Raw genomic sequence first — 12684 nt, 5'->3', positions numbered from 1 at the left:
AACATCGATTGGTTATATGAAAAAGTATTTCTGACTCCAAGTGGGATCAAACGGGGGAGCTTTATAACACCATTCAGTACACCAGTACACCATTTAAATTCATAAGTTATACATTTTACTTTCGAAAATTTTCCAGCCTTGAACTCTTTTTGACTCGAGTTCCATCGAATCAAGATCAAATTCACTTTATTAATGGGTGTCATTACTCATGTTGCTTACTACTGATTGAATATCTATAACAATTTAATGCCAGATTGCAGCAGCACATACTTAAACAGATACATTTATGCGCCCATCCGTTTGCAACGCAGTCACGCTACTTATGTATCAACAAACTACACCTGTGTTACTCAGCATGATAATAACCATTGCGGATATCTTGCGGACACCATGGTTTTCGTTGTACACGTACATACATATTCAACTCCCATATCCAAGTAGATAGCTGTATCTCTGGCATCAATGTGTGTGTGTGCAATTACTTATGTACAACCATAATCCGTCAATGCGGTCCCATAGCCTTGACAGCTAGTTATGACCCAAAACGCCAACGGCTTGTGTAAACAGTTTAGTTGGAAATTATACGCAAGCTCTCAAACTGTTATAGCAACACTGCAGGCGCAATTAAATTGCTATGTTTCGTTTAGCTGATTGCTGTTGGTTTACAATGTTTTGGTAGATTGCATATGTAATTAGTTGCTATCTAGACGATGATAGCGGGGCAATAATTTGAGAGTATTTAATTATTTTATATAAATTAATTTTTTGAAAAAATTTCGAAATGTAATCTGTAATTTTCAGACTTTTTAATAATTATTTCTTATATAAATGTTATGCAATCAACTTTTTAGATACTCTTAACTTATACACTCTCTATCACACATATTTTATGCAAGTTTTCTTTCACTATAGTTTACTCTAGTTTTGTTTTCCATCTTTTGTTTATCTTTATTAGTTGACCTTTTCTGACAAAATGAACTGCTTGATTTATCAGCAGTCAATCTTTGAAGGTAATCAATACAATCATTTTCAAATTCTTGCCACTCATTGCTTACTAATACAAGAAAATTTTACTTAGACGCACCACGCTACTATACTTCTTTGGCTTCTTTTTATTTTCTATTTTTTATTATTTTGTAACATGTGTGTCAACGCTTTGTCCCCTTTAATATACAACACTCAACCATCGAAGAACGTGAAGACACCTGAAAAAGTTAGATTGCCTCGTTTAATGAAAATTGCAAAAAATGAAAAAGTGAAAAAGAAAATCAGGTGTAAAAAATGTTCGAAGTGGCAAAAAAATGAGAGGCCAAATATTTTTTATTTTCATATATGCTCTACAGCGGAGCAATATATAGGTGTGAAAGGCAGGTACTTAATATTAGTTCTATTTCGTTATATCATTCTCAAGTTATGCGAGTTCATCTATTATTACTGAAATAATTTGAAAATTTAGAAATTGTTGGTAAGGGTCAAATTATTACTCGGTGAGAAAATAAAATATCATAAAATAAAATAAAAATGTATTCATTTCCATGAGTAGATGTTAATATTTGAGTTCATAAAGAAAAATAAGATTAATTTGAATTTGCTTAGAGACAAAATGGCACTCATTAAGGCATATAATAATAGTAAAGGAATAAATTTACCTTCTTAGTATTGATTTTCTCTATAAAAGGCATACTTGATAAGCATTCAAGGTGAGAACGATTGTAAAGGTTTTACAAGTTCGTGAAATAGTGGAGAATTCTTATTCTAAGCTTTATAGTAAAACTTAAGGGGTTACATGGGTTTCGTGGGTTCAAAAAATCGATTTTTTGTTTTTTGGCTTATTAATTTCTACAACATCTCAAGAATATTGTCATAAATTTTCAAGTCGATCCGAATAAAAGTTTCGGAGATACAGCCCAAAGGTATGCGCTCCAAGTCAGGTATTATTGTTACTCAAAACTTTAAACGAGTTTTTCTCGGAACAGTGTTTTCAAAGTCGGTTGTCTAATGTTCTCAAAAACTACTCAACCCATCTTGATGAAATTTTGCACAGGGGTTCGAAATAAAATTTACTCGTGCTTGAACAAAGGATGTTTTCTTTCTTCAATTAAAAATATTAAAAAAAAATTAAGCAAATTTGACCGAAATTTTATTTTTTTGGAAAAATGTCTGCCAAAATTCCAATTTTTAGTATTTTGTCTTTAACTAAAACACTAATTTTTGTTTTTCCATATTGAATGATCCTGTCAGGAGTTATGCTGACAACGCGGACCCACCTTTTTTCCGAGGGGTCATCGGAAATGACGTCATAATGGAGAAGTTTTAATTTGTTTTTTTTTTGAAAATTTCAGAATTTATTCTTTAAACATGTATCTATAAGATAGAAAAAAGTTTGAATTAAATAAATATTTTTTTACATAGAAAAAAATATTGAAAATAGGCCTATTTTACCCTATTTTTACCCCTTAAAAAGTTGAAGAACGCTTTTTTATATATTATTTTCCTTTTTAGTATTTTCTATCGAAATTTTTTGATTTTTTAAATAGTATATCAATCAACTTTTTCAAAAAAGCTCTAATAAAGGATGGTTTCCTCAATAGCCATCCTGAATAATCAGATTTTCATTATTGTGAGCGCTATTATGTAATTATAAAATTCTAACCTAGAAGAAGATTAATATTATATCTTCTCTCTATAACTTTTTCAATGATTCCGATTTGAGATATTGAAAATTATAGCAAACTACTCGACTATCTTGTATTCTATGACAGAACTCTAAGCTGGTTGTATACAAAATATCCAGTGCATATAACTTTCATCGGAAGAAATATAAAAAATATGTAATACGAGGCTTGTTTTGCCAAATTTTTCCAAAGTTTTTCAAAGAAACTACTATTTCAAATAATGAAATATACAAAAAATATACATAAATGAATTAAATTGATTTTTTCCTGGCTCTGCCCACAATAAGTTGCATAACTCAGCCTTATCGCAACACAACATATCCAAAAAAAATCTAATTTCCACCCAAACTATAAAAAAATGCAAATCAATATAAATATCAATTTAAGATTTACGATTTTCGATTGCAATAATTTAGGTTTTAGCGAAAAAAAGATTTTATTAGGTGCCGTAATCGCGCTTATATTTCAAAATATTTATAAATGTGTCGGTGCATTTTTTCGCAGCCTTTTTTGCTGGTGTTGTTGTGAATTTCATATACAATAACTCATTGATTTTCGCCGCAACGGCAATTTAGAGGCAACTTGCGATATATGACAGTGCAGATACCACGTGACGCTAATAGCTGCAAAGCGAAGTAGAAAAAATATTATTTATTGAAAATACCGGCGCTACAACAACAGCTATTCAAATTAACCACCAAAATGATATGAAAAAACACGCGCAATAATTTTTTCAATCAAAAAGCAAAAACAATAAAGTACGTGTCTAGAAATAAAGCGCTTAATTGCCATGACGGACGCGTTTGGGCAGAGCACAAAGCGTCGAATAGCGCTCACACCCCCCACAAACAGCAACAAAAAAAAAAATGGTGTCTATAGTTACACATAAATATGAAAATAACTGTCAGCTTGAATTTTTCACGCAGCATGCATGCGACGTGTTGGGCAAAAACAAAATATTCAATTGTAATTTACGCGACAACTCAAAAGTGCTTTTGCGCCTTTTACAAAAAAAAAAATATTTTTTTAAATTCTTTTTGCATAGTTTTACATGCCACAAGAATCGGTGGCGCGTTACAAAACAAAGGAAAATATTAAATTTAAACTGTAATTTAGTGTTGTGTGGCAACGCTGGGCAAAAAAAACATGCAAGTAGTTGTAGTTTTTAACCGCACTGTAAAGCTGTCGCAATTTTTATATTGAGCGGAAACCTTAAAATAAGAAAACGAGGCTTGAGAGCTGTTCAATATATTTATACTTTTTTCATATGTGTAATTACTTTTGACCCCTGCTACATGCTCTTTTACAAATACAAATTGCACGAGCTTTTTGTCATTGACTTTTGGCAACTTAACTATGACGCCCGGAGAGCTTTTTATGATAAAAATTACATTGTTTTTTACATTACATTTTGGCTTTCACTTTGTTTATATTTATGTGCTTAAAATAGATTACACAATCTGTAAATGACACTTAATTAAAGATATTGCACAAAAAATACTGTTATGTGTGGGTAGATCCGATTTTAGTATCTCATTAATGGTAAATGGATCTGATGTAAAGACGCTTGGAAGATTTTGAAAATGTCTATTGATTGGATTTTTAATTCTTTTATTATTCTGTGTAATTCTCATGTGGTTTAAAATAAAGTAAGTTGCAGAGTTGCCACCAGTTTGGAAATTAAAATACCGTTTTCTTTTAATATAAAATAGCACGACAATTTGTATAGTTCTGTGTAATTCTCAGAGGTTTCAAATAAAAAAAAGATTAGAGTGTTGCCACCTGTTTGAAAAATAAATTCCCAATTTCTTGTAATATAAAATTGAACGAGAATTTGCTTAGTTCTGTAAAATTCTCAGTCGATTTAAAGTGAAGCAGGTCGAGGGTTGCCACCTATTTGAAAATTTAAATACCATTTTTTTAAGATATAGTTATGTGTAATTCTCACAAGTTTAAGTTTAAAATAATTATGGGGTTGCCACATGTTTGAAAATTAAATTCCCAATTTCTTTCAATATATTTAAGAACTAGAAAAAATTCTGTAAAATTCTCAACCGATTTAAAGTGAAGCAGGTCGAGGGTTGCCACCTGTTTTAAAATTACTTTTTTAAGATACAAAACACTATCTATATGGATAGGCGAATGATTCTATTCTGGTAAACATAACTTTTTTCACTCAAGTCGAAACTATTTTTTTGTGTTAATAACTCATCCATATAGTAGAGCGGCAACTACGTTCACTTTTTATGCATAAAAAATATTTCTTGCTGATTTTTCGGCCCGAAGACAGTTAAATATATTTTCTTATCATTAAAGAATCTATCTGCATAAAGATACTAAAAAATATATTTAAAATGGGATGCAAAGCCGCTCCACAAGTTCCAAAAAAATGCTTATATATCCTCTTCATTATTTCATACATTTGTGTTGTCCACTTCAAGCGCATGACTTCATAATTTCATACTCGTGCATGCAGACACATTAAAGTCACATTCGGCTAATGCCTACAGCTATAACCAGAAGTCTGTTTCATTTTCTATCTGTTCCCTTTTTTGTGCATGTGCATTTTTCACTTATTTACCACTCACGCATCAATCTGTATGTATATGTGTAAATCCAAAGCATTTTCAGCTCCAGTGCCTGAATATGACCACGCCATCGTTCATTGAACGCTTATTGCCTCCGTACATGAAATGCATTCAACACAAATTGAATTGAATAAAAAGCATTCAATCTATTTCCAATTGAAAATTGAATATCAGATATCCTGCCGACGCATCACAGGCATACAGGAATGTACATATGTACATGCATACATAGTTGAGTGCGTATATAAATATTTTACATTGGCATTGTGCGCGTTTTAAGCGCATACGATGACCTGTAGGAAATTTTTTGTGAGTAAAGAGAGTTTTTATTTTCTGTGAATAGTAAAAAATGTGCGTTTAGAAATGCATGCCGGATAAAAATCATGGTGGGCGATAGGAAAAAAATATTTTCAAAATTTAACGCTTTTCGACTTCGAACTTTATTTAGGATCAAAAATAATTAAAAGATAAATCAAAGTTCTCATTGGGATGTATCCGCTTTTTATCACTCTCAAATAGATCCAAATGTACATACAAACACAGAAATGAATGAATGAGTGTTTTGCTTTCAATGCTTTCATTGTTCATTTTTTCTGTTTTGCCTCCCGAAATATATCTACATACATATGTACATTGTTGCTATTGTAATTTGTGTTGCATTAGCAATTCCTTGTAACAGCTTAATATGCACATATGCTGTTGAGTTTCTACTGCAATCAAGCTTATACATACCCACATTTATATATGTGTCTATGGGTGCAACAGATATAGTTAGATATCCATTGTTCAGAGTTTCAAAAAGATACACTCTCACTTGGATACATATATATGTACATACTGGTATGTTCATGCTAATATCTAAAGGCGAAAAATTAAACGTGTGATAAATTTGACAGCTAGGATACACTTTCTTAACATATAAAAGTATTTAACTTATTTCTATGTTATGACCAAGAATTCAGCTTTATTGGAAAGATAAAGGTTTGTTATTATTTTTTAAAAATGATTTCGGGCAAATGACCAAGTGAGAATGGCGGACGATTTTATTCCAAAATGTCAGTCTGTCGATCCGTCTGTCTGTTCATGCAATAACTCGAATAAATTCCAGCCGAGAGTGCCAACTCTCGACCACTTTATGTAAAACACAACTACATTTACAGAAAACTAGTCATGAAGGTATTTGATCAATTACTGTCCCAAGGAGTTGACAAACCTCCTGGTCACAGTGGCGACGAAAGGCGAACTGCTACTGGGATTTCTTTAGCTTCTATTAACGGACCAAAAACGTCCAAATTTTGTTTAATTCCCCAAAATATGTTTACATGTTCCAGTTTCCTACCAAAAAACTGATGAGGTTGTTCTACTCTTATACCTGAGACAGACATGTAGTACATATTGTAGTATGCTACAGAAACCATATGTGTATTACCGATGTTCCGAATTTTGTTTGAAAGCAAATGGTGTTTCGTACTACATGAGAGTTCTAGAAACCATTGAAATTATGTGGTGTTGTGAAATGTACTACAATGGATCGCATTGAACACACCGAAAGCTTTAAGCTCTTCTGCCACAATCATATGTTTTCTGACGTTTTGACATACAAAAAATAAATTGAATTAAAAAAAAATTAAAACAAAAAACAAAATTTGAAAAAATTTGATGAGAAAAATATGTTGAAAAGTAATAATTATAATGGAAAAAAAAATATTTTTAGATTGCTTGCAGTTATAACTAACTCAGGATCAATTTTTCCTGCCGGTTATTCATAATAATTCTTTGCTTGAATTCATTTGTATCAGCTGATGGATGTAAACATAGTACAATACTACATGTGTGTCACTATGCTGGTTCATGGTTTCTAGAGCTTTTATTGTCGTACACATTGTAGTACGGAAACCATATGTCTATCTTAGGCATTAGGTTACAATTTTTAACAAAGAAATATATTTTTTACCTTCAGTGAAAAATTATAATAGTTAAGAGTGCAATATTATAATTTGAATTATATTGAAATATCGGAAACTCTTAAATCATGCAAGGCTCTTTGGAAATAGTGCAGTTTACCAGTAAGAAAGATTATTGACCTATGTATACTTATACGAATTTCAGAACAACGTGTAGTGAATATGTATATATATAGCATTATGTTACTGTGCTACACTTTTGCTCCTGCCCCGAATAAATCAATGGTATTAATAAAGGATCAAAGTTTCAGTAACACATCCGACAGAATTGGCGTATTTTTTGATAAAATCAATATTCATCGTGAGGACGTTTTATGACAAATTCTTATATTTAATACACTTTCTCTATTTTTATCCAGAGAAATTCACAAAAAACTAATTTCGATCGATTTTTGATTTTTTCCACTGCTCATATATCATTTAATTTTTATTTTTCATTTAAAATAGTTTATATTTCCTTTAATATTACCTAAAAATACAAATAATCCTTGATATCAAGCTACATTTATTAGAAAAATATCAACCGCACAGCACCTTAAGAGAGCACAAAAACCACAGAAAAACTCTACTTGACTACAAATACAGAGATATTTATTACAAATCCGAACACATATAAAAATCATTAGCATTCATGCTGTCATCACCACTGGCGCCGCATTGCTTTACTTGCCGAGCTTAAAAATATGCAAAATATTAAATTTCACACTTCGACAACCCGAGCACCACACCACACTCGCCTTCGAGAAAAAAAAAAATTAAGAAAAAAATCTCGATTTTCTTTTAAAATGTTACAGCTCGCACTGCAGTGAAATATTTGCTTACCTGCAGCTATTAAATATATCAATGTGCAAGTATTTCACAAACTTATATATAAGTATATAAATATATATGTACTCAGGCATATACATAAATGCACAACGAAAGTCATTCCCTTCGGCGACATTTTCTTTTATAAACACCTTCATACAAACCAATATGTGTCTGTATGTGCAAGTAAAGAAGTCAGAAGCTATTCGTATCAATCTTATGTGGTATATATGTATCTCTGTATTTTCATACGTACAACCATTTATTATTTGCACTTTTGTACATTTGCATACAAAAATATTTTTCAGCATAAATTCTTCTTCCATAAAAATCTCATATACTTTTCGATCTTACGCTTATAAATATATATTCCCTCTATATTTACATATACGTATATACTCAATATCTTACCTTAAGCTATAATTGTTGTTGTTGTTTGCGTTTTTCTTTACAGTTGCGCATCGTGCCATTCATCTTGTGACACTTGCAACGGTTCCGCCGAATCGCAATGCATCACCTGTCGTTCGGGTCGCTACGCCTTCGATGGCAAATGTTTAAACAATTGCCCGGACGGTTACTATGCGGACAAAAAGCGTCAGGAATGCGTTGCCTGCCCCACCGGTTGTGCAACATGTAGCAGCAATGGCTATTGCTTGACGTGCAATGCAAATTGGACGCGCAACAAGAAGGGCAAATGCATTATTACCGGCAGTGAGAATTGCGATGAATGTGAGTACATATAGATGTATTTTTGAAAAAAAATATAGTTTAATGAACATATTACAGGCGAAAGAGTTCAGTTCAATGCATATGTAGATTTATAACTATTTTTTACGTTTTCATACATATAGATACAAACAATTAAGTACCTAGAGGGGTACTTATTGATCATTCATTAATTCCCTTCGAAGTATTTTCTGATTGATATTAAATAAAATTCCAAAATTTCAGGTTTATATTAGGTTGATCCTTAAATTTTTGGAAAAATATGTTCAATAGACTGTAATGTTGGCAAATATCTCCCTTTCGCCTTTTTGTCTTTTCAATTTTGCGGTTATGTATGATGTAATCCAATCCATCCACTATGAGTTGCTCACATATGGCCAGACGCTTAATTCTGCCATCTACTGCGAACAACTGGACCGCTTGAAGCAGCCGATCGACCAGAAGCGTCCAGAATTGGCCAACAGGAAGGGTGTAGTGTTCCACCAGGACAACGCCAGACCACACACTTCGTTGATGACTCGTCAGAAGCTACGGGAGCTCGGATGTGAGGTTTTATTGCATCCACCATATAGCCCGGACATAGCGCCAAGTGAATACCACCTGTTGCTGTCCATGGCGAACGCCTTTGGTGGTATAAAGTTGCATTCAAAAGAGGCTTGTGAAAAGTGGTTGTCCTAGCTCTTTACAAATAAGAACGACGCTTCTAAAAGGGGGTATTATGAAGTTGTCGTCTGGATGGAAACAGATTATCGAACGAAATGGCGCATCCTATCACTGTAACACTTTTTATAAAGTATTGTATAAGAAGCAAAATAGCGAAAGGGAGATATTTGACAACCTTATATTAGAAATCACAATCTATATAAAGGAATCAGTAATCGTTCCATTAAAATTTTATTTTATTTTTTATATGTGAATAATGCTTCCGAAACAATTAGAAATAATTCTAAGAAATCAAAGAATTAATTAAAATAGAAACAATAAATAAAGTATCTGCAAATTCCCGTGAGTCTTCTACTCCGTTGATTAACCTCATTTATAGGGAACTCTTATAGATTTCGTTATAATAAAACAATACTATCATACCAAGGCTTTAAATCCTTTTCATCAGATCTTTCTATTAAAACATGCCAAAAAATTTCGAAAACTATTTTATCCGAACCTAAAATTACTGTCTCTGAATAAATTCGCTTCCCCAACTAAACAACCCTAACAGATACCAAATAAGATATTTCACGACTATGTGCGATTTTGCAATTATAAAAAAATTCCATTGCCTTACCAAAGAGAGCACAAAAAAATCACACACACGCCCCTTTCAACGCCATTAATAATGTGCCAAGCAGGGTAAAACGCCACCGCAGAGCACACGCAGCAATGAGATAACAGCAGAGTAGCAAGTGCAAATAAGAAACTTTAATATGAAATACGGCAACAACAACAAAGACGACAACACTTTTGCAACACAACAGCGGAAGAGCAAACAAGTCAATTTGTGTAAAGTGACGTATACGCCGCGTCACACCATACAACTACAAATAAATATGTATTAAGCTTCGCGCTTGCACCCTTTGGCGCGTAACTGTTGATGACAACATTTTTGATGAGTTTCAGAACAGCATTAAAGGTGTAGCGGAGCCAAGTGACAATGAAAAGGCATGCAAGAGTTGACTGACGTCAGTGCAAGAAAGAATTGAAGGGTTGTGTGAGGAAAATAATAATTTTTTCGACTTTTTATATATTGTTTGTGAACGTTACTTACTTTAAGGAACTCGAATAATCAAAAAATAAGTTTTTGCTGTCAATTAAAAGTTAAAAAATGGAAAAAATATTTCATATATATAAATCATTAAATGTGAGTTCATCTTTGGTTCGACTTTTAATGCCTAAAAAATTGCAATTTAATTACCTCTCATCTATCGTAGTTATTGCAACTGATGAATTGCTTTAAAATGCTACACCATGTACATTCCCTCATCCATAAGAGCGTTACACATTTCAACAGTGCGCTTCTTCCGCCAGCATAATGCAAGTGACAGTTCCATTTGCCTGCCAAACGAACCAAACAAGTGAGGCAACAGCAGCAGAGCAGACAAACAGACACATCAACGCAGCCAACCGGTTGGACAGCTGATGAATAGGCTCAATATACCCGGCAGACCGACCAATGCTTTGTGGATAATTTTACTTTTTCTCTTGCCACAATTGCAACAGGAGCATGGCAGGGAGTAGTCAGTGGGTGGGCGGTACGCTTAATGGACACGGCAGTGATATAAAGCAAAAATAAAAAGGTCATTTGCTCAGCCATTTGGCAGGCTAATTGTAATGTGCTTGCATTCGCAACACGTTGCATTGCTCGGCTTCAGCTCCGGCTACAACTGCAGCCACCTTTGGCTTGATGACACGTGAATCGGCTGTACAACAACTGCCAGCAGGCAGCTGTCAAAAGCAGCAAAGTGACGGAGCAGCAAGAGCTGAATGCAGCGAATGCTCAGAAAATGTTGATGACTATAAAGAATGTTGCAGCTGCACGTTGATGGGGCATTCTTTTGAGATTCGAGGTTGCAAAAAGTCAGTTTTAATTTTTCGAAAATCGGGAATTAGATTTTCCATACTTTTTAAAACCCTCGGAATTTCGAAATTTAGTTCGAACTTAGTAAAAAAATTTTCAAACAAAAATCATCAAAATTTTTGGAGAATATAAATTATATTTTTCGAACGTGTTTCTCATAAATACCGTTACTTATATATATACTAATATTTTTTCGACCTGTTGTAATGTTTTAACCAGCAGCCAAAAAATTTAAAAATATTTGGGTTTATTTAAAGAAAAATTTTAAAAGAGTGTTGCCACATATTATAAATAACAAAATATAAAATAAATATCAAATACAATTTCAGTATACGGTTTAATCATAAAAATGAGTAATGAATAATAAAAAAATAAAATAAAACATTTTTAGTGTTGCCACCTAATTTTAAATACATATTTAAGGAAACTGAAATTTGAAAATTTATGTGAATAAAATTGTGTAAAGTGTTTTGAAATACTTGAGTGAATCCATAAAAAATATGTGAGTTCCCACCCTTATTAAATTTCAAAATTCGTTTAGTAAAAAATTTAAATATCAACATCAATTCAATATTTTATTTTTATAAAAAAAAATTAGTGAGTTAAAAATTTAATTTCGAAAATAAAAGTATTTTAAAAGCAAAGTAACGGTATTGTGTTAAGCTTTCCTTAAAATAACTCAGTCTCTACTGCAGTAGTCCACAAATAACATATATTTGTAAAAAATTAAATTTCGAATATTTACAAAAAGTCTCCAGCCCAATCACATCAAAAAAGAATGCGTCATTGTCATGTAAAGAACCCATTAAAACACCGTTTCCAACATAAAAAACGGGGCAATTACCATTTCGCCGACAACAATTTGCATCTGTGACCAGCTTCTTTGCACTGCATACAAAACGAAATTAAAAGCACGTTAAATTTGCGCAGAGTCGTGTGATTTAAATGAGTTTCGTATGCAGATTCGTACGAAACGAACATACACACACACACACACACACTGTAGTACAGTGTACGTAATGTGTGTGGGCGGCAGTCGTAAGATGGGCAGAGCGTATAGGCCGTTGTGGCAATTCGCCTTTATGATTGCCATAAAATTGCGTGCACACAAACAAAAACAATGCGACAACAACTTTAAGCAGACGGTCTTGCCTTGCCTTGCCAGTCGTTAACCACGTTTACATTGTGCGCGCTCTCATTGTTCTTGTTGTTGCACTGCCAATTCATTTCATTCGTCAAATTACATTTTCCCATTCTCATTTGCAATTATACTTGACCATTTCAGCATTTCATTTGTATTATCAGTTTGTTCACTCGTTCTCATTTTTCCTTCATCTCGGCATTGCATTTAA

At 32.8% G+C, this 12684-nt stretch overlaps 1 protein-coding gene and 1 long non-coding RNA gene across 5 annotated transcripts in view; one reads left to right on the top strand and one right to left on the bottom strand.

Annotated features, from left to right (window-relative positions):
- Nucleotides 1-12684, bottom strand: part of LOC114803694 (uncharacterized) — a 156921-nt gene that overhangs the window by 10672 nt on the left and 133565 nt on the right. The window lies entirely within an intron of this gene.
- Nucleotides 1-12684, top strand: part of LOC105209953 (furin-like protease 2) — a 297953-nt gene that overhangs the window by 267776 nt on the left and 17493 nt on the right. For all 3 annotated transcript variants that reach the window (XM_054230791.1, XM_029038848.2, XM_054230790.1), the window contains exon 12: nucleotides 8489-8763. In XM_054230791.1, coding sequence (XP_054086766.1) covers nucleotides 8489-8763 — 275 coding nt within the window. The remainder of the gene's footprint in view (nucleotides 1-8488; nucleotides 8764-12684) is intronic.

Source organism: Zeugodacus cucurbitae, chromosome 5 (assembly GCF_028554725.1).
Source record: "Zeugodacus cucurbitae isolate PBARC_wt_2022May chromosome 5, idZeuCucr1.2, whole genome shotgun sequence".
Classification (NCBI taxonomy): domain Eukaryota; kingdom Metazoa; phylum Arthropoda; class Insecta; order Diptera; family Tephritidae; genus Zeugodacus; species Zeugodacus cucurbitae.
The sequence above is the reverse complement of the archived record's forward strand: the minus strand, read 5'-3'. Positions and strand labels throughout refer to the sequence as shown.